General features: G+C 40.4%; 1 protein-coding gene and 1 long non-coding RNA gene across 3 annotated transcripts; both read left to right on the forward strand.

The window, feature by feature from the left end:
• The first annotated feature begins 2,028 nt into the window (after positions 1–2,028).
• Positions 2,029–16,989, forward strand: LOC138956597 (uncharacterized). Of its 2 annotated transcripts, XM_070327915.1 has the most exons (9): positions 2,032–2,422; positions 4,968–5,108; positions 7,610–7,686; positions 10,893–11,241; positions 11,737–11,877; positions 12,760–12,840; positions 13,213–13,320; positions 14,237–14,317; positions 16,187–16,989. In XM_070327915.1, exons 1-9 carry the CDS (start codon positions 2,365–2,367, stop codon positions 16,399–16,401), a joined length of 1,251 nt encoding a protein of 416 aa, XP_070184016.1. In that variant the 5' UTR covers positions 2,032–2,364; the 3' UTR covers positions 16,402–16,989. The 2 variants fall into 2 exon arrangements, with proteins under 2 accessions (XP_070184017.1, XP_070184016.1); XM_070327916.1 differs by lacking the exon at positions 12,760–12,840 and having other exon boundaries at positions 2,029–2,422.
• Positions 16,990–21,233: 4,244 nt separating this feature from the next.
• On the forward strand, positions 21,234–26,179 carry LOC138956598 (uncharacterized). Its single transcript, XR_011452717.1, has 3 exons — positions 21,234–21,491; positions 23,702–23,775; positions 24,038–26,179. It is a non-coding gene; the product is annotated as an uncharacterized lncRNA (long non-coding RNA).
• Positions 26,180–26,637: the final 458 nt, after the last annotated feature.

Here is a 26,637-nt window from a genome sequence, read left to right on the forward strand (position 1 = left end):
CATATTTGCCTGTTTTTGGATGTCAGTGGCTTATAAATGCCTCCAAATCGATATTTAATCAACCTACCATGCTCTAAATAAAGACAAAGGACGCTTCAATTGACCGACTTTTCAACAAGAATGACAGCATAATCCTTTACAGAACCCCATCATGTCGTATAGCGTTCGAAAGGTCACTGTGTCTATTTTTAAACCAGCTTCTAGGTTAAATCATGTTGGCTAACCATGAAGTTTAACCAGAGATCTGCTACAGTATCTCTGGTTTAACACGCAATTCTTTGGGCGTACACAAGAAAGAGGCTTCTACCAATCAGAAGTCACTTTCAAAAACTTCCTTGGTAACAATGTCCGTTCTCGGCTGAAACAGCACTCGTGATTGGTCGAAGCGGTCTTAAAGGGAATTATTCCCCCCTCTGCTTCTTTGCCTCTGTAAACTTGTAGAGCTAGTTATTTTTCGATAATGACCCAGCAACCAAACAAATAACGAGCCAGCAACAGCCTGAATCCTCGATAGTGCAATGGGTTGAGAAGCTGTTCTGTTTCGGTACTACTTTTGCGACTGAAAAGTTTCGAACGCTCGACTGTACAAAGTATACATTTCTGGAGCAAACAATACAAACATACCGCATTTAAATTAACAACTACAGGCCTGAACACATGAATCTCCATATAAAATCCATGAGTTCGGTTGTTTTCTGAATCTAGATCTGCTGTGCACAAACCGTTCATCACAAGCAAATTCCCAAGGCAAGTAACTCATACTCTAGCGACAAGAGTAGTTCCCCTTCTTTCAACGCAGTTTCTTCGACAACACTGACTGCAATCCGACGGTCAGTTTTTAACAATATTTCATTTTATAAACAGATCACACGCAACCAAATGCACACATCTCATCAATTTAAACAAAATAAAGCGGTTTCATACACTATTTTCCCCAGAAAACTGAACTTCATACAGTAATTAACGTTGGAACACGGGTGCAAATGTTCGTCTGCTAGTCCCATTTGACGAAAGTACATTATCTTAAGCGATACTAAAACATAAAAAGAACACACAATATCTGCCTTTACCGCCACAGCAGAATAACAGCATATCTATGTACTTGATTTTAGTCCAAAACAGGGAAACTGACAAGAAGTGTAAACAGAATGGAATGATTTGCACGGAACTATACAACCGCGCATTAGTCGATCGCCTGCGCAGGTTGACTGGTTGAGTGATTCGGATTCGATCAAACTTTCGCACAAAAACTCCTGTTTTCTTTGAATAACTGAAGAAAGGAGGAATAAAGAGGTTACACACCTCGTCTCAGTGATTATTAAAAATAATGGTCTCAGTTCGCGGTCATGAAAAAGCTCGCTGAAGCTCGCATTTTTCATGATCCGCTAACTTCGACCATTATTTTTAATAATCACTGAGACTCGGCATGTAACCTCTACGTAATGCCTCTCTATCGCTTGCGATCATAGATCTATCATTCTATGGTTGCGATTGACTGCGAACATGGAGAAAAGATTAGCGTTTCTGCTGAATTCTTGCAAAGCAGGAAACATTTTCGATGCGGAAGGAGAAGAATTGAAGTCGTTGATTGACGATTACTTTCTCTCTGACGGGAATCAGTGTAGTGAGCGTCCAGAAGGCGATAGCGAGTCAAGCGATTGTGACAGTGAGAGCGACGATGACGAACGACGTCGAACTGAAAACCAGCTGCCTGACAACTTTTTTCTGGCCGAATCGGAATTTGACGATGTCGGAGAAGAAATCGAGGAACCCATTGTTCGCATCAGTGGACCAGGCGACGAGCAAATGGACGACTGTAATGGTGTACCGCCACCAGAGTTGCTACGAATGCTGAGGCAGTTTTCATGTAACTGTAAACAGATTAAGGTAAGCTCTTACTCCTTACCCCTTTTCTATCATTTCTTCAGGTGTTGTTTTCCTCCATGTTTTGAATGACTGCACATGATTGTATGCCGGATGTGCTTCTCATTTTCAAAGAATGTGTGTGTGTGTGTGTGTGTGTGTGTGTGTGTGTGTGTTCTTGTTAAGACCGCGTCGTTTTGACTTTGGCCCGAAAATGGAGCCGAATTGTTTTGACGCACCCCGTTGTTTTGACGTCACAACAACGGATGCCTCGATTTTCGAGCTTCCCGCCCTAAGATATACCATGTGACACAAGGATTTGATTTTATTGGTTCTGTCCAAACTATGATAATTTTGTCAGGGTTGAGTGTGTGGCGAGTGTGTTGGGCTAGTGTTTTGCGGTCAAAACAAGAACTGTAGTTTTTTGGGTTCCCCTGGCGGCAACATTGAGAGAGAGAGCGAGAGAGAGCGGATTGCCGCGTGAAACCGTGATTTGACACGATGGCTGACGCCGACACGCGGGGTGAACGCCGCAGCCGGTACATTACCACAGACACAGGTGTGTATTATATTTATAGTACTTTGTTGTCCATTTTAGACGAAAAGACAGTTGACTGAGTTGTTTTTGAAATAGTGACGCGCCTTCAACTTTATCTTTCAGGTCTGTTGCCACATGGCTCTGACATTCCAAAATGGCTAACCTCGTTTTTTGGAATTTAGAGCTCACAATCCAGTGACAGTGACATTAACAAGAACTTGATCAGTCATTAATTATCAATGGCTTATCAAGTTGTTGGTACAGGTTACTATGCAAGAGTCTTATACATTAAAACAAATTATGGCGAGTGGTGCACAGATCTAAATACTCTCAGTATACTGAGAAGGCACGATGCATGTTGGTTTTTTAACTTCCGAAAGATTCTGAGATTAGCTGTGCGTACAAGCGATCGAATAGCACTGATTTTATCAGTATTTATATAACTATGTTTTGTTTGTGTCAGTCTGTGCTTGTTTGCTGAATTTATGTGTAGGAGCCTGAGGCGGGTTGAGATCTAGCTCCAATGTTCAAATTTCAATCTCGCCTTAGGCCTAGTAGCTGTTGAATTAGGGAGACCGAATAAGTCAGTCACGGTGCGACTATATTTTTTTTTTTAATTCGATTTATTTAATTAAAAACTCTTCACGTCCTGTACCGCACGACTTTGTTACTATACTTAGGAATGACCTCACAGGACGGAAGCGCTCTCTGTGCTTGAAAACCACATTTAGGTCACTTCCTTTGTAAACAAGCACATAGCTGCTCCGCGGTTCGTTCGTTTGGTGAACGTTTTGGTAGTTTGCAATGGATTTGTATTGATTTTTTTTTCACGGAGATTTTGGGACCATCTCTGGTGATGCTGATACAGTCAGTAAAGACAAATTTGGGGATATTATCGAACAAGTGCTGGGACTCGAAGCAGACAATCGCTTGACATTGAAATTGTAAGCTTAATGTAGTTTAGTTTCATCTCCCCCGTCGCGATATAACCTTCGTGGTTGAAAACGACGTTAAACACCAAATAAAGAAAGAAAGTTTCATCTCTTTGTTCCACCATCACCCAGCCGACGCGGCGACTTCCTGGCGTGGCCGTAAAGTCCGGTTACTCGATCACGTCGCTCTCTGCTCTGTGCATCGTCAAATATGTTCATGCTTTTCACCTGTTGCACGTGAGTGAGTGGAGACTCGGCTCCCCCATAATCATGGTCCAACAGGCATGCGAATCATTAATTCTGCTTTTTACACGATGAGTCTTCTTCTGTCAATTTAATGCATACTAGTTACAAATTAAAATGACAGTATGATTTCTTCATTAATTAACTGTGTTCAGGACGTGAAGAGTTATTTGACCGGGCGAAGCTGGATTGACTTTGGACTTATCATGTATTGGAGCCATTCTTCCATTCTGGGGACGAAATCCGTCTGTTGAAAAAAAACAACTACTGTTTGTGTTTTACTTTACCCATACACACGCACACGTTTTTGTTCCTCTTTTTTTCTCTTCATCCTCTTTTTGTTCTGTTTTCTTCTCCTGTCCACGACATTACTGCTTCCCCTCAAACCTATGATGTATTTTTTCCGTGCATGGTTTATCCCTGTCTCTTCCTAGAGACCAGGCAGTCCGGTTACAGTAGCTCGGGTACTTTGTATCTCCCCCAAACTCATCAACTTAAGTTCATTACAGACAGAATAATTAGCATAGCCGCTAATTCAACAGTGTATAGCCTATAGGCTCTCTTTTTCTTTTCTCTCCTCGACATTCAACCCATGGTCCCCCTCGACCACTACCATCTTTGACGCAATGTCACTGTCAGAAAACTCACTGCCTTCTTCGGCATCATACAATTCATCATCTGACAGAGACTCGTCAGTGGTAAGACATAATGCATTCTCATCATACTCCAACTCCTTTGGATCAGACACACCTGAATGACAATGCTTCTCAATTAAAAATGTACACATGCTTTTATGTGAGTTAGGGAAGTATAAATAGAGAATACTATATATGGCTTGCTGTGTCGTACCAGATTTTCATGAGTTGTTTTTTTAAATATTGAACTGCGAGCGAAAGCGAGCTATTCACTATTTTAAAAAGCAACGAGTGTAAATCTGGTACAAAACAGCAAGCCATGTAGTATTCTGTTTATCCTACATACTGTACTTACGTGTATTTTACTGAAAATGTCCTGCAGTCGAGGCAGCTAAATTGAAGACGCTTGTTTTGGAACCTCGATCTCTTCTAAAGCCTTGTGCAATCTATTACGTCAAAGCAAAGAAACGTCACTCTGAAAGTGTGGCTTGACGTGTTAGTTCTAAAAATTCATCGAAGGTAATTAGCGAGCGCAATCTTTTTTCTTCTATAATGACGTTTGTCTCGGTGACTTTGGCATCATAAGCAGTGGAAAAACAGGTCCCTGCCAGACTTGCTTGACATGACCTCATTTACATGATATACACACGTGTGATTTGAACGATTATTATCTCACGAGTGTCTCTCTCACGCATGTAGGATGATATTATTAATCAAATGAAAATTTACTAATAAAATGTTCTATTATGTCACTAGTGGAACCAGGAGGCCGAGGCCAGAGATTTAAAACAAGGGAGTACTTCCCACATTTCTCATACGGCCAAAGAATGGTGCAGGCTGCACTGGCTAAGAGTCTACCTGCCATACCATTGCCAGATGACACCAGCAATCATCCAGGTACAATGTAATCCCATTTTTATTTTGTTGAAAGGCAAGATTTAACCAGAAAGTAAGGAACTAACTCAGGGGTTCCACTTATTGCACACACAAAAGTATATATACGCAGTTTTCAGCCTCCGTACACATTTTCACCGACATGTTGCATTTTGTCACGCAAAATTACAATTGCACTCAAAAAACTAAATAGCCACGAAGAGAGCACCAGTCCTGAACTCCCACCTCTGATTCTCCCCACCCGCCTTGTTCATCACTGTTAACACTTGTGTACTTATCGCCAGAGGCCATAGTACCAGTGCTCTACCGAATTGAATCTTTATTCCTTAGGTCACTGCCACCGGCGATAGCCATATATATGAATGACCAGCTCTACCGAAGAGGAAGATTGCATTACATTTCTTTGGGGAGGGGGAGGGGTCATGAGTCACAGAATAAATAATTGATCCTGCTGTGTTCAGCAAAACAATGGTCTGCCTTATCACACATGCCATCAGTTTGGTGCACTGCCGATTCAGTTTACAGGCCAGGGGTGTCCGGGTCTACTCTGATTACATCGGACTGACCCACAGTGATTGTTTTTCAGGCCGAAATATCTTCCATTTAGCGCCATGCAAATAGTTCAGTTCCTCGCTTAGAGGCCTATTACCTGTACAGAGCCACTGCAAAACGCAAACAGACCGATCTGTCGTCGGAAAGTGAAAGAACAGAATCTGATGAAGGGACTTCTTTTAGTTACTTATCATCATCATGTCCAGTGATGGCGCTAGTACTTTTTTCAAACCGGTACGCAAACTTTTATGAAGCAAACAGTCCAGAAAAAAACGGTAGGCTGGTCATTGGAACCAGTTAGAATCCAGCTCAGAGTACTGGTTTTATAGTTTTGCCAGCGAAAAAAGACGCGGTAGTTCTAAAAATCAACGGCAGCCAATTTTGTTCGGGGATTTTTTCGTTTCAACCGGTAAAATACCGGTAATTACCGGTTAAAGCCAACACTGCATGTCTTCTCAATCGTAGTGAGAAAAACACACTTCTGCGCGTTTTTTCCCCCAATTAAGTTTGTAATGGTACGCGTTTTCCCCGGCTCATACGCATTTTTTCAGTCATGTTGTGTATGCAAACGCAAAAAGCAAAAACCCAGTGGAACCCCTGACTAACTAACTGTTATGCAATACTTCTGGAGGGGTGATCACACTACAGTGAACACAGTTTAGTTATGACTAAGATATGTAGTTAAATTGCTATTCTGATACACATGGAAGAATTCAGGGTTATGATTTGATAGTCTCACATGGACCTATTTCGGTCATAAGGCCATATATGTCAACGGAAGCTGCTCAATATCCTATATATTTACAACAATAAAGCATGCTTCCTGTTTCATCACCGTGGATGAATTAAGTGCTTGCATGCACATACCTGGTCAGGTTTGCTTCTGTTACTGGTCGACAGACGATATAGTTTGTACAAAAACTAAATTCTTGCCGTCCATGAAATACATCCCTGGTAAAAATTCAATTCCTGCAACACACCTTGCAAAACTAGTAGCTGCAGTCTAGCAGACGGTCTTTCCAGTGCTTTGTAATGAATCGGCAATATTGCCTTTGCCTATGCAACGCTCATATATATGCAGATCCCAATCTGATGAATGGACTGACCCACAGTTAACAGAGAAAATAAAGGACCCACTAGAGAAAGTGCTGAATTCTTGGGATGTAGTCTGATGATAGACGGAAGACAGACAATAGACGGAAGACAGACAATAGACAGAAGATAGACGGAAGACAGACAATAGACGGAAGATAGACGGAAGACAGACAATAGACGGAAGACAGATGGTAGATCGAAGACAGACAATAGACGGAAGACAGACGATAGACGGAAGACAGACGATAGACGGAAGACAGACAATAGACGGAAGACAGACGATAGATGGAAGACAGACGATAGATAGAAGACAGACGGAAGACAGACGATAGATAGAAGACAGACGATAGACGGAAGACAGACGATAGACAGAAGACAGACAATAGATGGAAGACAGACAATACACGGAAGACAGACAATAGATGGAAGACAGACGGAAGACATACAATAGACAGAAGACAGACGGTAGATGGAAGACAGACGATAGACGGAAGACAGACGATGTAGTCTGATGATAGACGATATATATACGGACGTTCAACCAGTATTTGGCTTCAGCTTGATTCAGGAACAAGAGGGCGACCGCAACTGAGTCGCATGTGTAGACAAACCATAATGCCTTTCTCCAGTCCAGTCTATGAAATAGGACTTACAGCTGATCTAGCTGGACTCTACGCAAGCTTCAGTACGAATGAAGTAAAATCTCCCATATCAAATTTATTATACACAAATATGAAAACAGTTAACTAGACTGTTCTAACTGTAAACCAACGTAAAGGGGAAATATGAAGCTCAAAAACAGGTTAAGTCCCAAGCATCATGCAACCACAGGCGCTTTCTGTCTGTCTTTCCTACAGTTGACTGCAGCTTCGAACCACAGGCGCTTGTGACAGAGGACTCTACAAGCAGCCATCACTCAGTTGACTCCCAAATGGTGAGTTTTTATAGAGTAGATTATTTGTTGCCCTGTCTGAAGATATTTTGTTTTTGCGATTTGATTTGTTAAATGTTTGATCTGCATTACTTGTGAGTTTCCTGTGATGACCAAGGCAATGAAATATGTTTGCTATCTGCAGTCTATGTTCTTTTGCCTCTGAAAAACATGCATCAGAGTTGTGCATTCTATTTTTCCTCACTATTGATTGGATTAACGTTTTTAATTTGTGACTGTTTACTGTTAATGTGTTTTTTTGTGCCTATGATTCCATTTTCTGAGGCTGTGCTTATATTTCTTTATTTATCGTCACAGTTCAGTACAGACTTTTAACTAGTGAGAAGAGCATCCTTCCAAATGGACATGTAACAACAAATTTTAGTAGACCTGCTTCGCTTTATTAGCAAATCTAATGGCAACATTATTTCTCAAAAAACCTATAGTTCACTATTGACCAGCAGGGATAGACAAATAGTCTACCCGATTGCCAGGAGTGAGTAAAAAAAATCTGCCGGGCTAAGAGAAACCACCTGGCAACTTGTCGGCTGGCTATAAACATTCTGTACCAATGCAACAGTTTTGGTTGTAATTTCAAGTTTCAAAGCGATGCAACAATTGGGGCATGTGCTGGGCCAGCAACATTTCTGGCGGGCTAGTGAGTACTAGTGTAGTAACTTTCTTGAAGTTACTAGTCCTGTTGGCGAGTTAAGATTTGAAGATTTGGCCATCCTTGACAAGAATGATTGAGATTAAAAAAATCTTGATCAGCACAGAAAATAGCTAGGCTTTACTTTTTTGGTATTTGTTCAAGTCAATGGATATTCTTTTTGCATCATGACTTGTAAAACCCTTGGCAGATCTATGAGGTTGCACATGTGACCAATTGTATGAGCAGCAGTGATGGCCAAATCTCAAAATTTTAATTTGCCAGCCGAACGAGTAACTTCAAGAAAGTGACTAGCCAGACAGAAATGTTGCTGGTCCAGTACATACCACACAACAGATTATGAGTATCAGATTTCTTTGTACAATCAAAATAGAGGTGTTTTTGCAGATGCCAGAGGTTCCTGCATCTGCAGTGTTAATGTGGCTTTAAAACACCATAGTAGTACAACCAACACTTTTGCATTTGACCAGAATTTTCACTGGCCAGATGGGCGAGCTGCCAGACGGTTTCTTCTAGCGGAGACGGATATTTTAATCGCCTCTGGCAATCGGGCGGACAATTTAACCGTCCCTGAGCAGGAATGTGCTTATTGAGCTATATTTTCATATCGTGACGCGGGCCGGTTGGGAATTGTTTGGGCCGGTTCAAATTGCTGACCTAAAAAAAATAAGTTAAGGTAAACCCCTGGACACTAGTTTTTAGGACCTGGAGAGGACCCCAGACAATGGGGCCTCAAGGTTTGTCATACCCAGAACATCCGTTTTAAAGTTTTGTTCCAGCTGGGACTCATTGAGCCCGGTATCGCTGCGTGAATGACACATTTTCCACAAAACCACCCGCCCCATGTTCTATGAAAGATTTCTCTTCAAGGTCACATATCTTCTGCCGGAGGGAGGCTCAGTGCAAACTGACAGCAATTTTTGACGATAGTTATTGTGTTTTGCAGGATTTTTCAGACAAAGACATGACATATGTCCCAGACTCTGCCAGCAGCATTGACGGATCGCATTTGTACCCACCATTGTTTTTTGGGTCACAACTCATCACAAAAATGGCTACGGGAACTGAAAGTACTTGCCCTGCCCCTGCTGAACCTGCTTGTCCTGAGTCCACATCATGCCCCAAAGAAGATCCATGCAGAATCAAAGGATTGTCCTTCGCTGAAACAAAGACTGTTGGTGACAAAACTGTACCCAAGCCTAAGCAGCACTTTTGTTTGTTTTGTCAGAAACCACAATCACGTTTGCCTCGGCATATTGAGACGCAGCACAAAGATGAAAAGTCTATGGTCCCTTACTTGAATGCTAAGAAAGGATCCGGAGAAAAGAAGGCAGAGCTGACAAAGCTTCGGAATGCTGGTGACCATCAGCACAATTTGAGTGTTCTGAGAAATGTGTCTGGGACACTGGTGGTGAAACGGAGGAAGCGAGAAAGTCCTTCGGTAAGCAACTTTGTTGCCTGCCCTTATTGCCTTGGATACTTTCAAATAAAGGATATTTACAGGCACAAGTGCGTAGAAGCAAATGATGGCTCACGGAGGGAATTTGTAAAGAAAGGGAAGCTAATGTTGCCCGATTCTGAATGCAAGGAAGATGAGTCGGAGGCATTCCAGTCTTTTCTTGACACACTGCAGTCAGACCATATCCGTCTGGTAGTCAAAACTGACCCTTTGATCAAAGAGCTTGCGAGAAGCCAAGTAAAACGGCACGGATTTAACCCGAGTCGTTTCGCCCAAATACGAAACAAAGTGAGGGAGGTTTCACGTCTGTTATTGAAACTGCGAAAAGTGTCAGGACTTGAAAACGCTTCTCTCAAGGAATTTCTCACGCCTGAAATGTTCAAAACGGTAATAGAAGCAACCAAACAAGTCGCTGGTTACGAAGCAGAGGAATACAAATTCCGAATTCCATCCTTAGCCAACAAACTTGGCTACACAATCAAGCTGTGTGCTGACATACTGGAGGTCCAGGCCGTGGAAAAAAGGAATGACAGTCTGAAGTGTGATGTTCAGGGATACCTGAAACTCCATCAGATGAGATGGAATGAAGAAATTTCTGCCCACGCAAGTCGCAATCTGTATGAACAGAAAAAGGGACATGCAAAACGTCTTCCTCTGTCGAGAGACGTCGCCAAGCTCTCCTCTCACCTCAGCAATGTTTCAGCCGCGGCCACCCAAACCCTCACTACAGCACACGAAGAAAAGGAGATCAAGGCAGCATGGAAAAGCCTTGCGGAAGTCACTCTGACCCAGATAATCCTTTTCAACAGGAGAAGGTCAGGCGAGGCCTCAAGAATGAAACTAGTAGATCTAAATCAACACGAAACTCACGATGTGGATGTCTTCAAATCACTTAGCACATTTGAAAAAATCCTATGTAACAAGCTGACCAGGATTGAGATAATCGGAAAACGTGGCCGAATTGTCCCAATTCTCATGACTGCACAGGTGAAAGCAGCTGTGGAACTGCTTGTGCAAAAAAGAGATGATGCTGGTGTCAGCAGTTCCAACAAATTTGTGTTTTCTTGCACATTCTTTCAGTCGGAGGGGCACATTCGGGGATCTGACACGCTTCGAAAGTTTGTGACATCAGCGCAGTTGGCAGAGCCACAGTTCATCACATCTACTTCACTTCGAAAGCAGGTTGCTACTCTGTCCCAGATAGTCAGTTTGAAGGACAACGAGCTGGATGCCCTTGCTCAGTTTATGGGACATGATGTTCGCACTCACCGCGAGTACTACCGCCTCCCATCAGACATGATGCAGTTGGCCAAAGTCAGCAAATTACTCCTTGCCCTTGAAAAGGGGAAGCTGCAAGACCACCAGCGCTGCACCCTGGATGAGATGGAAGTGGCTGAAGATGAAGCCATCACCTCGGATGAGGAGGCAGGTATGTGTGACATTTTGAAGATGAATTCCTTTGCTCTTTTTGCACAAAATGAACACAGCTAGACTATCTCTAAATCTAGTATTGTAATAACCTTTTTTTTGTATTCTTAAATTCATCTTCTTCTCCTTCTGCTTCTTCTGCCTCTTCTTCTTCTTCTAAATTGGGGGGCTGAGATGGCTCATTCGGTACACAGCGTGGACTACATATAGTTCCTCTGACTCTCATAGTCACAGGTTTGAATCCCGGTCTCCCTCTCTCTGGTATCGCCTTTGTTGTGGCTAGTGACATTGAACCACCAATACAATTTTATTTGTTTTAAATCTAAATTGAGAACGTTCATACTTCAATGCACACTACAATGTGATATATTGTGCTAACATTAATTTGCATTACACAATAAAGCAAACATTAATACTACGGTACTTACTACATAAACTTTTGTACTTGCGATCTGGGATTTTATCTATTCTATCATATTGTAACTATTATTTTCAGAATTTGTTGAAAAGGGTCACAGCCCTATTCCAGAACGATCTGCATCAGGAAGGTTCGCAACAAAAGACTCTTTGGCACCGCCACATAACCAGCCCTCTCCGCCTATGCATCAACCTTGTCCTGCTACAGCTGCACCTGACAGTAAGTCTTCTTCTTCTGTGTACGCATGCTATCAACTACAGTACTGCAAGCACTCCCAGTTTCGGATAAAAACAAATGCGATTGGTCACTTTGGCAGAAATAACAACTGTGAACAGAATGTTGATAGTAAAAGAAAGTAAGGAAGCAGGAAAGATGAGCCGGTGCCTACCTAACAGCAAACTAGATAGCTCCTGGTGTTCAAAAACAGGAGGGGCCCTTAATTTAAGTCCGCAGCGCTCCACTGCAGTAGGTGACAGTAAGTGACAATATGGGCTGAATCCATCCCATCTACATGGTGTTGGAGTGGGGACAGGACATATTTGAATGGCGATGTCGCTGTTCAGTGTCTGAAAGTCTCTTAAGTTTGTAGTTGCAAACATGACTTTTCTTTCTCTTTACCCCCCCCCCCCCCCCCCCCCTCCTCACTCCCACAAAGTAACATAGTAGATTTAATTTCTTATTTGTAGCTGCCATTCCATGTAAAAGTGAATACATTTACTTATTTAGTATAAACTTGTCACCCTGGCATGAGGTAATATGACCGGCACGGTTGGCCTAGTGGTAAGGCGTCCGCCCCGTTGTGGGTTCGAACCCCGGCCGGGTCATACCTAAGACTTTAAAATTGGCAATCTAGTGGCTGCTCCGCCTGGCGTCTGGCATTATGGGGTTAGTGCTAGGACTGGTTGGTCCGGTGTCAGAATAATGTGACTGGGTGAGACATGAAGCCTGTGCTGCGACTTCTGTCTTGTGTGTGGCGCACGTTATATGTCAAAGCAGCACCGCCCTGATATGGCCCTTCGTGGTCGGCTGGGCGTTAAGCAAACAAACAAACAAAAAATGAGGTAATATCACAAGGGTTATTCATGTTTTTGTATTTGTCAGATTCTGCTGATGATGAGGAAGCACCAGAAATCCAAAGGAAGTTTCAACGGTGTGCTGCTGACAGCAGTGCATGCTCAAACAGTTCAGTATATATCTTTCTCCTTAGTCAACCAATTTTCCATGGGGGCGCGACTGGAGATGGATGAAGGTCAGGGGGTTCCTGTGTTCGAGTGGGAACAGCTTGAATTTAACCCACAGAGTTGTTTGTGTCCAACACGCTTGTCGGAGGTGTTTTTTTACGGCGTCAATGTTGGGGGGTGGGTGGGGGTTAAGGATGAGGGGTAGAACTGCATTCGTTGATGCATTTTGATTGTCTTACATCTGAAATGTATTTGTACCTTTGAAGAATAGTTCATTCCTGTGCACTCATAACACGGAACACACGTTTATTTATTTTGAACATAACATAATTAATACAATAAATAATTAATTATAATTTTATTATGTCCCCAGGCGAGCCCCCTTCCTCCTGGACATTCTCTCCTGTTGGTGTGGCAATGATGAACAAAAGATGCAGTGTATTCACACAGATCACTTCTCCTTCAGCGTCATCTAACGAAAGTAAGCTTTATTGCATATAAATTAATTTAGAAACATGCTGGCGTCACCCCCCGCGGGTTAGGGGGAGTCCCATATTGGTTGGGACTAGAAAGAATTTACCCGCTGCTACCCAGCATGTCGTAAGAGGCGACTAACGGTTCTGTTTCTTCTCTTCTTTTGTCTTATTTCTGCCTTACCAGTCCTTTCACCTATATTTCCTTCCAAGAAAACTCTCCCTACTATTCCCTGCAGTTTTTCAATTCTTTTCTTGTTGTCTTATTTCTGCTTGACTGGATCCATCACCTTTATTTCACTTACCAAAAGTCTTCTTTTCCACATCCTTATTTCTCTGCACCCCGCATGTCGTATGAGGCGACTAACGGATTCTGTTTCTCCTTTAACCCTTGTTAAGTGGTTCTTGTATAGAATATAGTCAATGTTTGTAAAGATTTTAGTCAAGCAGTATGTAAGAAATGTTTAGTCCTTTGTACTGGAAACTTGCATTCTCCCAGTAAGGTCATATATTGTACTACGTTGCAAGCCCCTGGAGCAATTTTTTGATTAGTGCTTTTGTGAACAAGAAACACTTAACAAGTGGCTCCCTCCCATCTCCACCCTTTCCCCTATCCCATCTCCCCCTTTCCCTCGTCGCGATATAACCTTCGTGGTTGAAAACGACGTTAAACACCAAATAAAGAAAGAAAGAAATGCTGGCGTCATGTACGGACGATTAACTAAGCGCCCATTACCTAGTTGTTGAATGACCGCATTCCATAGTGGAAACTCTTGTGTTTAGTTATTTGACAACGAAATTGATATTTTAAAAGCATATGTCTTTTAGCTGTTGTCCTTTTTTTGCTATTTTGCATAATCTATCAAATGATTTGAAATAAAGATAAGGCAGCTGAGAAAATCTATCGTCTTTTTTTTCCCCAAGGTTCAACTGACAATGAGTACCTACCTGAACAGTGGAGCCATTCCAAACCAAAGAAGCTCAAATCAAAGGCAACGCGCAACAGTGAGTGGAAACATAATCATTGTCTTTATACCTCTTCTTTCTCTTTGTGAACTGAGCTTTAAGGAGCTGACTCAATCCACACAAAAGTTATTCTTTTAAAGTAGAACAAAACCAGTAAACTAGATAGTTATTGTGTTTTTGAGTAAGGTAATATCCTTCTCTGAAGCCCTTGAAAGGAAAAATAGAGCCTGTTCATAACGTGTTAACTGTTAATCTAACTAGGAGCGTATAGTTATTGTGTTTTTGAGTACGGTAATACCCTTCTCTAAAGCACTTGGAAGGAAACATAGAGTATGTTCACAGACCTGTTTACCCTCCCGGAATTATTACGGATTTAGGGTCTAAATTCCGGTATTACGGAAATCTACCGGAAATTCCGGTCACGAGAACCATTTCCGTGTGTGAAAATTTAAAGTCGAAATTGTAGTACTAGTAGTCACCGGGATTTTGATTTCCCGAAAACCCTTTTAGCTCAAGGCCGACCGGAACAGCCTTGTCTGCGCATGTGCAAAAACAAGGTATTTGTCGGTCAACGCGTGGTTTTTGTGCATTCGGTCCGATCGACATGGGTCGTAAGCGTAAGGCCGATCTCTCTGGGGACAAAATGCCAACCAAAAAAGCTCAAGTTGTACAGGAATATCGGCAAAACTATCAAGTCAAGTGGCAGTGTCTGGCGAAGTCTAAGAAGAGCGAATCACTTGCATTTTGGTGATCGAATTGAGATCAGTGCAACAACAAAGCTAGTCAGTCATGAGTCACTGCAGTCGTTCGTCCGCGAACCAAGCGAACGTGTCCCGAGGTTAGACGCAGCATTAGTTTATTTACAAAATGCAGTACACAAATGAACATGGAAACAAACAAATTGTGTTTGGCAAAACATGAGCCTGCTTCGCATCGAGTTTATTTGACCAGTATGTCTGTGCTTCGACATTATCTCTTGCTACGGTCAGTGACTTGTGCTGTTGCCGGAATTTGAAAGTCTTTTTGAGTCTAAAAGTGATCTCCATTAATCTTTCTCCAATATAGCAAAGATCACAGTTCTTTGAATTGAAAAACTTTAAAGAAAATCTTTAAATAAAATGAACGAGCCGGTCCACAAAAAATAAAGGTAGCTTCTGGAGAGTGTTTTTCTGACTGGTTTTAATGCAGGATGTAAACAGGTCTGTGTTCATAACGAGTTAACTGTTAATCTAACTAGGAGCGGCATTTTGTCAAAGAGCAGTTCAAATCCGTACGTTCTTTAACATATCAAAATGGCCTTCTGCTGTCGCTCAGTTTTCTTGATTCAAAACTAAGCAGTAAATTGTATAATTATTTAAAAATGAATAAATAAGTGGATCAGTTAACAAGTGCAATGGCTAACTGACCTGCCACTTCTCATGCCCATTCGTGGCTTCTGTCCCATGCTTTGAAAAATGAATGTGTACAGGGTCTGTAATTCCGGTTTTAATTTAGATTTGAAATCTTTTGTAATTAATGGATTACGCCCACATACACTTCCGTGTATTAGAGGCGGGGACGGGAGTCCCAGGAATTGGAAAAAAGAGGAGGTACTATATCTAACTTACATTGAACAACCAAAATGTAAGCAGCACTAAGATTGACAGTGAAAATGTGACAGTTTTAGTGTACTAGCTTTAGTGCCACGAAGAAGAATCAGAACAAATGTTGACTCGGGAAAATAAATGTCCATGCCCAATCAAGATTCGAAATAGAGACACTGAGATCACGAGTTGTCGGCCTAGACCACCAGACTACCCGGCGCTCATATTGAGTTGGCATGATTGTTCCTTATAAAGTTTTAATCCGATAACATATTTAACCTTTGTATCTCCGGTAATAGGTCTTGTGATATCTGTGTCCACAAAGGTTCAAACCAGCCACGTCGACTGTGGTTGGAGGAGGAGGTGAAGGCAGTGGAGGCTCATTTGTTAAAATATATCGCCACGCAAGTGCTGCCAAGAAAAGAGGATATCCAGAAGTGCCTTCAGGCTGAAGAGGCTCTGAAAAATCGTACCTGGCTACACGTCAAGAACTATGTACGAAACCGGATTACTGCTTTGCAAAGAAATCAGCGAAACTAAATAATGTTCAGCTTTTCAGCTACTGATCATCTTTCCAATGTTGTTGCTGATCACTACCACTAAGTGGATATATCTAGTGCAGGTTTGTGTCTTGAGCTGTACTGGACAATGATTTACACATTTATCTTTATTTGTTTTTATTAATTTTGACTATGAGCACACTGGTGGTTGTGTTTCATGTTAAATGATTTATTTAGTATGTGTTTATGCAAATCATTTTTGGCATTTTGAATAAGCTAGATGTGACCTTTCTTAGCACTGATCCAAAGGTCAGTTTAATATGCGGTCAAAACAATGATGGTGGAGGCAGTTGGCTATTTTTAATTCATTTGCATAGCAAAAACGAGGCTATATATGTATTGACAACTGACCACCTATTGAACACTCAAAACTTTTCAAATAATGGAAGCTTTCATTATAAAAACTTGTCTTGGTTATGAAACCTATGAACACTTATAAAATGCATGTGATTACATCAGCAAAACAAAACAAAATATAAGCAAGTGAGTCATATTCTTTGTGGCTTTGCCCTTGTTTAACTGTATTATCATTATTTATTATCATGAACACAGACTACCATAAGGTCCGCTCCCCTTCCCCCCCCCCCCCCCCCCCCCCCGTGGGTTAGGGGGAAGAATTTACCCGATGCTCCCCAGCATGTCGTAAGAGGCAACTAACGGATTCTGTTTCTCCTTTTACCCTTGTTAAGTGTTTCTTGTATAGAATATAGTCAATGTTTGTAAAGATTTTAGTCGAGCAGTATGTAAGAAATGTTAAGTCCTTTGTACTAGAAACTTGCATTCTCCCAGTAAGGTCATATATTGTACTACGTTGCTAGCCCCTGGAGCAATTTTTTGATTAGTGCTTTTGTGAACAAGAAACAATTAACAAGTGGCTCTATCCCAACATCCCCCCCCCCCCCCCCCCCCCCTTTCCCCGTCGCGATATAACCTTGAACGGTTGAAAACGACGTTAAAACACCAAATAAAGTAAAGATAAGGTCCGCTATTAGGAAAGTCAAAACAATCAAAGTGTCATATGCACTTTGTCATCGTGTGTGACATTTTATTGTCAACACAACGATGGTGGTGTTTCACATGTTATGATTAATTCAGATCTTAAGTGTATATAAAGTGTATTTATGTACATGTACTTTTGACCATTTTAGATAAGCTTAATTTGATATTTCAGGGGCCTCTGTCAAAAGGTCACTACAGCATGTGGTGTCAAAGCAACCATTGTGGAGGCAAATGGCCTATTTTTAACAGGATGTTTGAAGATGTGTTTCTTTTATTATTTGTTTGAGAGACAAGAAGTTGGAAAAAAGTGTTATTTCATGTTCTTTTGTCACCGCGGGCAAAGTTAGTCAATCATTGATATAGTAAAAAAAATCTGTTTTGTTTGTTGCCATTGAAATAACACTTACAACAGCACTAAACATGATGTTGCTAATTATCTTTTTGTGGACTATTCAATGGAGTGTTTTGAATTGTGCCATTTATCATGCAACAACTGGTTTATTTTTACGGTGGTTGATTTTCCATTATGCAAAAATATAATTCTATGACTGAAGACTACCTTCTTCTTCTTCTTCTGCGTTCGACGTGAAGACTACCTCATTTCATTCTATTTCATGATTATACGGAACACACTCTAGCAGTAGCCCTGCTAGTCCGTTTAAGGAAAGTCGACACATTGTATGTTCCCGTCAGAACAATGTATATACACTGGGTGCGTATGATGTTTTTTCGTTTTTTTTATTATGAGCACACTGGTGGTTGTGTTTTTTTAATTTGATATTTAATGATTTATTCAGAATGTGTTCTTGCAAATCATTGTTGGACATTTTAAAGGTGCTCGTCTGCATTTTTTCTCCTTTTTTTTTATATTACTACATTTTAATTTAACTAAAAAGTTGTGACAGATGACATCTTCTTAATTTATTCCCCTTGTTTTTAACATGACTATTATAAGGAGAGTTTGCTGAGAAAAAAACCCATTGTTTTACCTATAACTTTTTTAAAATAACTTTTTGCACAGTGTAGTGGTTCTTCTCATCATGTGACTTAACTTTTTAGCGAAATTTAATGGTAGGATTATGAATAAATAAGCAAAACACAGACGAGCACCTTTAAATAAGCTAGATGGGACATATCTTAGGATTGGTCAAAAGGTCAGTTTATTATGTGCTGTCAAAACAACGATGGTGGAGACAATTGGCTATTTTTAATTCATTTGTGCAGCAAAAATGAGGCTATGTTCTGACAACTGACCACGTATTGAACAGTCACAACTTTTCAGACAATGGAAAAATGCATGATACAAACTTGACTTGGTTATACTTGTAGAGCCTATGAATACTCACAAAATGCATGTCAGATTCTATTAGCAAAAAACAATACGAAATCTGAGCAAGTGAGTCATGATTATCGGTGGCTTTGCCCTTGTTTAAAGCGGCTAGATCTGATTTAAAACAGCTATGCCTACGTTGCATTCAGACATTGTTTTCAGCCGATTTGAGCGGAATGACTGTTATATATTGTTCAGCCAACCTTAATTAGAGCAACCCTTACCCTTGTTATCCCAAAGAAGTACTGTACGCCCCCCGCGGGTTAGGGGGAAGAATTTACCCGATGCTCCCCAGCATGTCGTAAGAGGCGACTAACGGATTCTGTTTCTCCTTTTACCCTTGTTAAGTGTTTCTTGTATAGAATATAGTCAATGTTTGTAAAGATTTTAGTCAAGCAGTATATAAGAAATGTTAAGTCCTTTGTACTGGAAACTTGCATTCTCCCAGTAAGGTAATATATTGTACTACGTTGCAAGCCCCTGGAGCAATTTTTTTATTAGTGCTTTTGTGAACAAGAAACAATTAACAAGTGGCTCTATCCCATCTCCCCCCTTTCCCCGTCGCGATATAACCTTCGTGGTTGAAAACGACGTTAAACACCAAATAAAGAAAGAAAGACTTAAGAAACGTCGTTTAAACTCGGCGTACAGCGAGCTTCCGCAGCGACCACTGCTCTTTTGTTGTGGAGGCTGTGTGAATTACTTCCCGTTTAGTCATGCATATAGTCTCAATGCCACACTGAATTGGCCACTAGAACCCGAGTTTTGAGATATGAAACTATTCCGGTCGTGAAGCATTGTTATGGTTTATAGTAGCATAACACTAGTCTGGTGGCGATAGGAGAGAGTAAATCAGACCTAGCCGCTTTAAACTCTCCCTCTTGTACAAAAGAGTAGTGGTCGCTTCTAAAGCTTGCTGTACGCCGAGTTTGAACGACGTTTCTTAAGTGTACAGTACTTCTTTGGGATAACAAGGGTAAGGATTGCTCTAATTAAGGTTGGCTGGGCAATATATAACAGCAATTCCGCTCAAATCGGCCAAAAACAAGGCCCGAAGGCATCGTAGGCATAGCCGTTTTAACTTTATTATCATTATTATTTATTATCGTGACCACAAACTACCATAAGGTCCGCTAGTAGGAAAGTCAAAACAATCATAACGTATCATAAACACTGGGTCATCGTGTGATCATTATTATTTATTATCGTGACCACAAACTACCATAAGGTCCGCTTGTAGGAAAGTCAAAACAATCATAACGTATCATAAACACTGGGTCATAGTGGTGTTTCACATGTAATGATTGATTTCGATTTTGAGTGCTCTATCCCATCTCCCCCCCCTTTCCCCGTCGCGATATAACCTGCGTGGTTGAAAACGACGTTAAACACCAAATAAAGAAATAAAGAATAAAGAAAGATTTTGAGTGTATATAAAGTGTATTTATGGTACATTTACTTTTGGCTCTTTAGATCAGCTTAATTTGGTATTTCATGGGCATCGGTCAAAAGGTCACTTCAGCATGTGCTGTCAAAACAACGATGGTGGAGGCAAATGGCCTATTTTAACAGGATGTTTGAAGATTTGCTTTTTCAATTTTGTTTGAGAGACAAGAAGTTGGAAAATAGTTTTATTGTATGTTTCTTTGTCACCTGGGGCAAAGTTATTCAATCGTCGCTATACGTTTGTTGGAAGCTATAATACAAAGGATAAATTGGCAGCTTTCTTACTTTCTGTTAGAAACAAAAGTATATTTTTCATTTGTTGCAATTGAAAAAGCATAGACCTTACTAAAGATGCTGCTAGTTGTTTTGATTGTGTGGACTATTCAGTGGAGTGTTTTAAATAATCTGTATATATATATATATATATATATATATATATGTGCACATCTACAATACTGGAAACAGGCAGTAAAACAACAGAGTCCTGACTTTAAGCTTGTGTTGTAGCTTACTGGGCACAACCTTGTTCATGTTTACAATTTGATATGTTTGTGTACATGTTTGTAAACCATAATAAAGGTTTGAACCTCACTGTTTGCGTTTGTCTGATTTTTTATGCAATTTATATTGTTGGTTTTTGTGACAAAAATAGCATCAGAAAGCGGGACATAATTTTGAAGAAGAAGTGAAGTGCTCAGTGCATTTAAAACTAGCAGCAAAGAAGTAAACTCTGTGTATAATGATAGTATATATTAAACACTTTACCTAATGAACACATCTCCATTACACAAATTCGTGACATTTGACCTTTGATGCAGGTCAAAATAATGATGTTTGCACGTTACATTCGTTTCCACTTGCATCAACTGAGTTGTGTTCTGCTTCCAGAACACAGAAGTGCTTCAGGAGAACAATATTTTGTTTAGAATGCATCACACACTATCAGTCTTTCTAAAACTAGTGCAATTCACGATGAAAAGTTAAACACGGTACCACTAGAGGAACGCGTATCTGGCAAATCACGTTTAGTCTCCACCTGTGACGTCCGCAACACTGCCGCTCAACCCATCCAGGAAGCTGACGCACTTGTGTTTTGCACCCTGAATCGGAAGAGCGTGAGTAAGCGGTCAGCGTGTAGACCACAAATTGCAAGATGCGTGGACACGCTAAAACAAACGAGCATCATTGGTCGAATAGTTTCCACTGACGCGGTGTGCCGTACAACACATTCGTTCGGGGTTACGCCACGTGCCTGCATCTCACGCTAGCTGTGGCCTTCTACAAAGCTTATTGAGGTAAGTGTTATCATTAATGCTCATTATGTATTGATAAAAGTGCCACTGATTGAACATTTAGTCCCTCCAACAGAAATATTCCTTGATGATTGTCCGTGATAGTGTGTACTCTTGTCGTCTGCTTTCGTCTCCACGGTGACGAACGAGCAACCCAAATCAATATTCTCGCAAAACTACAATATTGTTAACTGATTTTTGTAGAAATCAAATGAAGAAGGTTTGGTTAATAAATAATAACTGACGTCCATTTGGAATTTAATGTGCACGGCCCAATCTGATCGGACGTTTTTAAGAAACGAAAATCAGACCTTTTTGGTTTCTGTTGTGACGTTCAGAACAACGAAACATGATATTCGGAGTAATAATAAAAGCATGTTAGTTCTGCAAGTTTGTTTGCATACATTATTAATAAATCACCAATAAAAGCGCGGTCTTGTTGGTTCTAAAAGAAATTAAAGCAAGCATGCAGAAAAATAATCCATTTGGGGTCGCGTATCAGTAGATTTCGTTTCTCCTGTGACATACGCTCTCGAACACGCGTGCGAAGTATCAGATCTAAGTCTATAAAATGCAAAAGCAAACAAATGTTTTCCTTTGATTTCGTATTTCATATGGCATGTGCATTTTAAGTTTTTAAATGTGCTGCCCGAAATTTGGCGTTTTGTAAACGGGAGTCACAGTGGAGACGAAGTTTAATCGCAGCAGTTGTTTCCTTGTGACCTACGTCACAGTTAGTTTGCGGCCTGTATTTATTGTTTACTTTGGAAGTTGTATGCCTAAAGCATATCATTTATAATACTTTTAGACTTGTCTAAACAAATAGTTTAAAAAAAGAGGCTGTCTTTTGTAGTAAAACTAAGAGATATGTTTGTTGGTTACCATGGAAGCTAGTTACACTTCTCTCATGGCTTCTTCGTACCATACGCTTCTGATTATCGATTTTGGTACTGATTTGTAACTTGCAGATGGCCCTTTTGTTTGTAAAACTTGATATCTCATATTTTATGCACATTCTGGTGCATGTTTCAATGCAAAAAGAGTTAGTTTCTGAGCAAGCATTTCTTTACAGCAGTCCCTGCAATGATGAAGGCCCTCCGAGAAAGAGAGTGAAAAATCGGCCACCGTTCTCAGCATCGCGTATCTGTGTGTAACCTCTTTCATTGACAAGATACTCTTGTTTCCCTGCAGCCTTGACCAGTGAGTCGGTTACCTACAGCACCAAACAGTGCATGGCTGGGGGGAGAGAGAGAGAGAGGGGGGGGGGGGGTAGCTGGTTAAACTCAGTGGGGTGTCCGGTGTCACTGAAGTCAGCAGGAAGAGCATTGGAGAGAAATAGAGAGGTGTACTCTTCCAAACAATTTCCAAGGATCAGTTGTCAGGGCTTAGGGTAGTCAGTGAGGGAGAGTGAGAGCGGTTTGTGTACAGTCCGACTGAAGAGTGAAAAGTCGCTGCCACAAGATCGACATGCAGTCAATAAAGCCAGACAAGAAGAATGATTATGACATGCGGCTCTATCTGCTGTTGTTTTTTTTAATTCAAACTGGTTTTCAACGCTTATTCTCACAAAGCATCTGCACACCTGCCTCTGCCTCTGTGCTGTGTTTGTGTGGCTGCTTTCGTATGATGTCAGTGCATGGTGAGTGCGTTCACTGCCTTGTCACCACTTCCCCACCTTTTTCAGAATGTTTTCTTGGAGTTGGATAATTCTCCTTACTCCTTGCCCCCTCCTTACTCCTCGCCCCCTCCTAACTTCAGTTCATACTTTATTGCGTGCCGACTGACCAGTCGGTGTGGCGTCCGTGTAGAGAAGAAGGGAATAAGGTTACACAATGCGCTAGTGTGAGACGCCAAGTTTCGTGTTTCGAGTTGCTGTAGTAAATATAGAGTAAACTTTGTCTTTGGGACTGACTTTCTGTTGTGTGCTATCCGTCTTTCGACTTACGTAAGAGAAATCCCATTTCGAGCTCAGGGTACTTTGTACACATAGATAAAGAGGGATAATTCCGGACCAGAATTTCTTTGTGTGCTACTGCGCGAATTTTTGACTTAACCGTTTGTGAGTTAGCTGGATTTGCCTGTATGTAATACTTGCAGCAAAGGTGATCAGTTTTCATTTTGATTTTTTCTCTGCATACTTTTTATTATTATGGATTCATTTATTTTTCAGTTTCAGACTTCTAGTACAATAATGTTCTGCATTTTGTTTTCAGTACAAGTTCCCTCAGCTTTCTGCAGATGCTTACCAACAGACTGAAGTTGCACAACTCACCGGACATTATTCCAGGTGTGATTTTACTTTCTGATTTCACTGTTCAGATCTTATTCGCATAGATTTCTCCACAAAATAGATTTAAGCTCTCGGACAGTGTTTTAATTTTTAGAGGAAAGTCTTCCTATCCAATAAAGTACACTTGTAATTATTCTTTGATTGCAGAAAAAGTTATCTTGCAATCGTCCTTGGTATTGTGAGTGGAGTGAGGGGATGATGTACTCAGAACTTGCTTGTGGAGGTTTTGCATAACCCTGTATGTTCTGTCCTCTTTCAGCATTCAGCATGGCAGCTGGGTGGAGGTCACTTTCACCACTGTACGAGGCAACACCGAAGTATACAGTGGGGTGGTGGTGGGACTCAGACCAGGGGAGGCCGTGTCAACTTTCTTCGGAAGAAGGGAGATGCATACATCTTCCCAGACGTGGAGGACATTTCATGGGTGGATGCTGGCAGCGTTAGACTGCTAAATGTCCCAACTGTCGGCCGTAGAGGGCAACATATGTTTGACTGATTTTTTATGCACTTCATCTTTTGATTATCGTGGATGAACATAGTTTTTACGCTGGTTTCTTTTTCATGTTTTTACAACACATTTTTGTACTCCTGGAGCATCTTGCATCATTTCTTAAATTGTTCTTCGGTAACTACCCACCCTTTCCCATCATAAGTGTGCATTTCAGCAGTTCTAAAACTTGTGGAGCCATGACCTTCTTTTACTCCTAATCTCACAGTTTTGATCACTGTCTGGTATTGATTATGTTGGTATATGGTGTATTTGATAAATTTATCAATAATTGACAGAAATTTAAAGTTTTTTTGTGTGTTTTATTGCATGATGTCAATTTTTACAGTCACATGACGCACACGCGTCAGTCTCAATGTTAACACTCAAATCATCTTCAATCACAACACATTTTTAGAAAATGATAAGAAAAATGGTCCTTTTCATGCTCCTAACTCAGTGTGCTTTATGTTTTCACCATGAAGGCCATGACACCTCTGCGCATCTGAAAACATCACAATAGACACAAAGAAATGTGCGATTTCCTCCATTTGGGTTCCACGTGACATACAGAACATTTGGTTATTCACACAAAATGAATAATGTGTAAGTAACTGCAACAACATAAAAACAACTGTCTTTGTATGACAAAAACAATATATGAAAGACCTGCATACAATGCTGTTATCATAGTGTAGGTGAAATTGTTTATCCCCTCTGTTGCGTATGTCACGGTTTCCACTATAGTCATTGGTACTGCGTGGAAAATGAATAGGTTTTTCTTCTCATGTTTCACTTAGGATACAAGACCTTGAATGTCTGCCAACATTGCAAAATAATTTCAGCAGGAATATTGGTTCATTGTTTGAATAACTATACCAGGTGGAAACCATGTGACATACAAGACACCACTCACGTTGGTTAACTCTTGGTGATGTTTTACTGAAACCGGCATGTGCTTTGTTTATTAATTGCATTAAGGCATTAAAATAGTGTCTAAACTTTAAGAAAAAGTGGGTTTGGCTTTGTTTTTATAATGTTTATTTTTTTACCCCAATGTCCCAGGTTGTGATCCAGTATTGTAGATGTGCACATATGCCAATTCTCATGCCTCACAGTATTTTAACATTGGTTTATTTTCCATGTTACAAATATGTAATCATACGACTCGAGACTACCTTACTGTGTTATATTGCATTATTATCATGAACGCATTAGGCCCACTTATAAGTTTAAAGAAAGTCAAAGCCGTGTATTGTTCCTTTCAGAACAATGTTATACACCGGGTGTGCATTATGTGTTTTCATTATTTTTAATCATGAGCACACTGGTGGTTGTGTTTCATATTTAATTATTTATTTGGAGTGTGTTTGATTTAGCTTAATTTGAATTTTGTTGGACATTGGTCAAAAGTTCAGTTTATTATGCGCGGTCAGAACAATGATGGTGGAGGCAATAGCCTATTTTTCAACAGGTTTGAAGGTTTTGTTTGAGAGAAATAAATCTGTCTTTTTATATTTAGTCAAGTTTTGTTTTCTTTGTCATGTTGGGCAGAGTTATTCAATCGTTGTTATACGTTAAGTTCACTGATTTCTTAAATCTAATGTAAGCGCTGTTTAAGAGGTTTTGAAGGTACAAAATACACTTTTTTTCTCTGTTCTCTTTAACAAGATATTCAGATTTGTTTTTCTTCTTTATTTTAGTTTGAGACGAGAAGTTGTACATGCATTCTATTTCCTGTTCCTTTGTCAACTGGGGCAACATTCAATCACTGTTATAGCCTGGTTGTAAGCTATAACAGTATAAGTATAATTATACAAAGGATAAATTCACTGCTTTTTAAATGTCTGCAAAAAGCAAATGTCACCGTTTTGTTGCATGCCATTGAAAAGGAATAAAAACTACCAAACGTTATTTTGCAAAACATGCTTATTGTTATGATTTGACTGATTGTGTTTGTATGTGGATGTGTGATCACAGGATTGCAGATTGCATGGACATAATCGCCACAGGGAAAATCATTCAAATCCTTACTCCGAAAGTTAACAAAAAGCTATTATTGTCTCAAGAAGAGAAATTGTTTCTACAACTGAACACACAGACTGTAAAATGCATGTGTATACAAAAGCAATTATGCTAAACAAGCCCATCATTAAATGAATGGAAGTCAAAGTAAATAAAATAAAATGCAATTTCAAATGTGAAGGTATCTTAAAATGTCGATGAACAAACGCAAGGGAACTGAGCGCCATCATAAAAATACCTTTCATTACAAGAAGGACAAAAAAAAAAACGTAACTGACAGACTGATTCTAATATAGGTCCCTGATAACACTTATAGTATCCACCACCTTCAAATATGATCATTAAAC

This window comes from Littorina saxatilis, unplaced genomic scaffold (assembly GCF_037325665.1).
Source record: "Littorina saxatilis isolate snail1 unplaced genomic scaffold, US_GU_Lsax_2.0 scaffold_74, whole genome shotgun sequence".
Lineage (NCBI taxonomy): Eukaryota > Metazoa > Mollusca > Gastropoda > Littorinimorpha > Littorinidae > Littorina > Littorina saxatilis.

What these genes read in the sequence shown, in the direction of transcription:
- LOC138956597 (XM_070327915.1), top strand. Translation starts at nt 2,365, where the DNA reads ATGGCTGACGCCGACACGCGGGGTGAACGCCGCAGCCGGTACATTACC. An exon ending in TGACACCAGCAATCATCCAG is followed by an intron (nt 5,109 to 7,609) that starts GTACAATGTAAT and finishes TCTTTCCTACAG; the next exon opens with TTGACTGCAGCTTCGAACCA. An exon ending in ATCAAAGGCAACGCGCAACA is followed by an intron (nt 14,318 to 16,186) that starts GTGAGTGGAAAC and finishes GTGTCCACAAAG; the next exon opens with GTTCAAACCAGCCACGTCGA.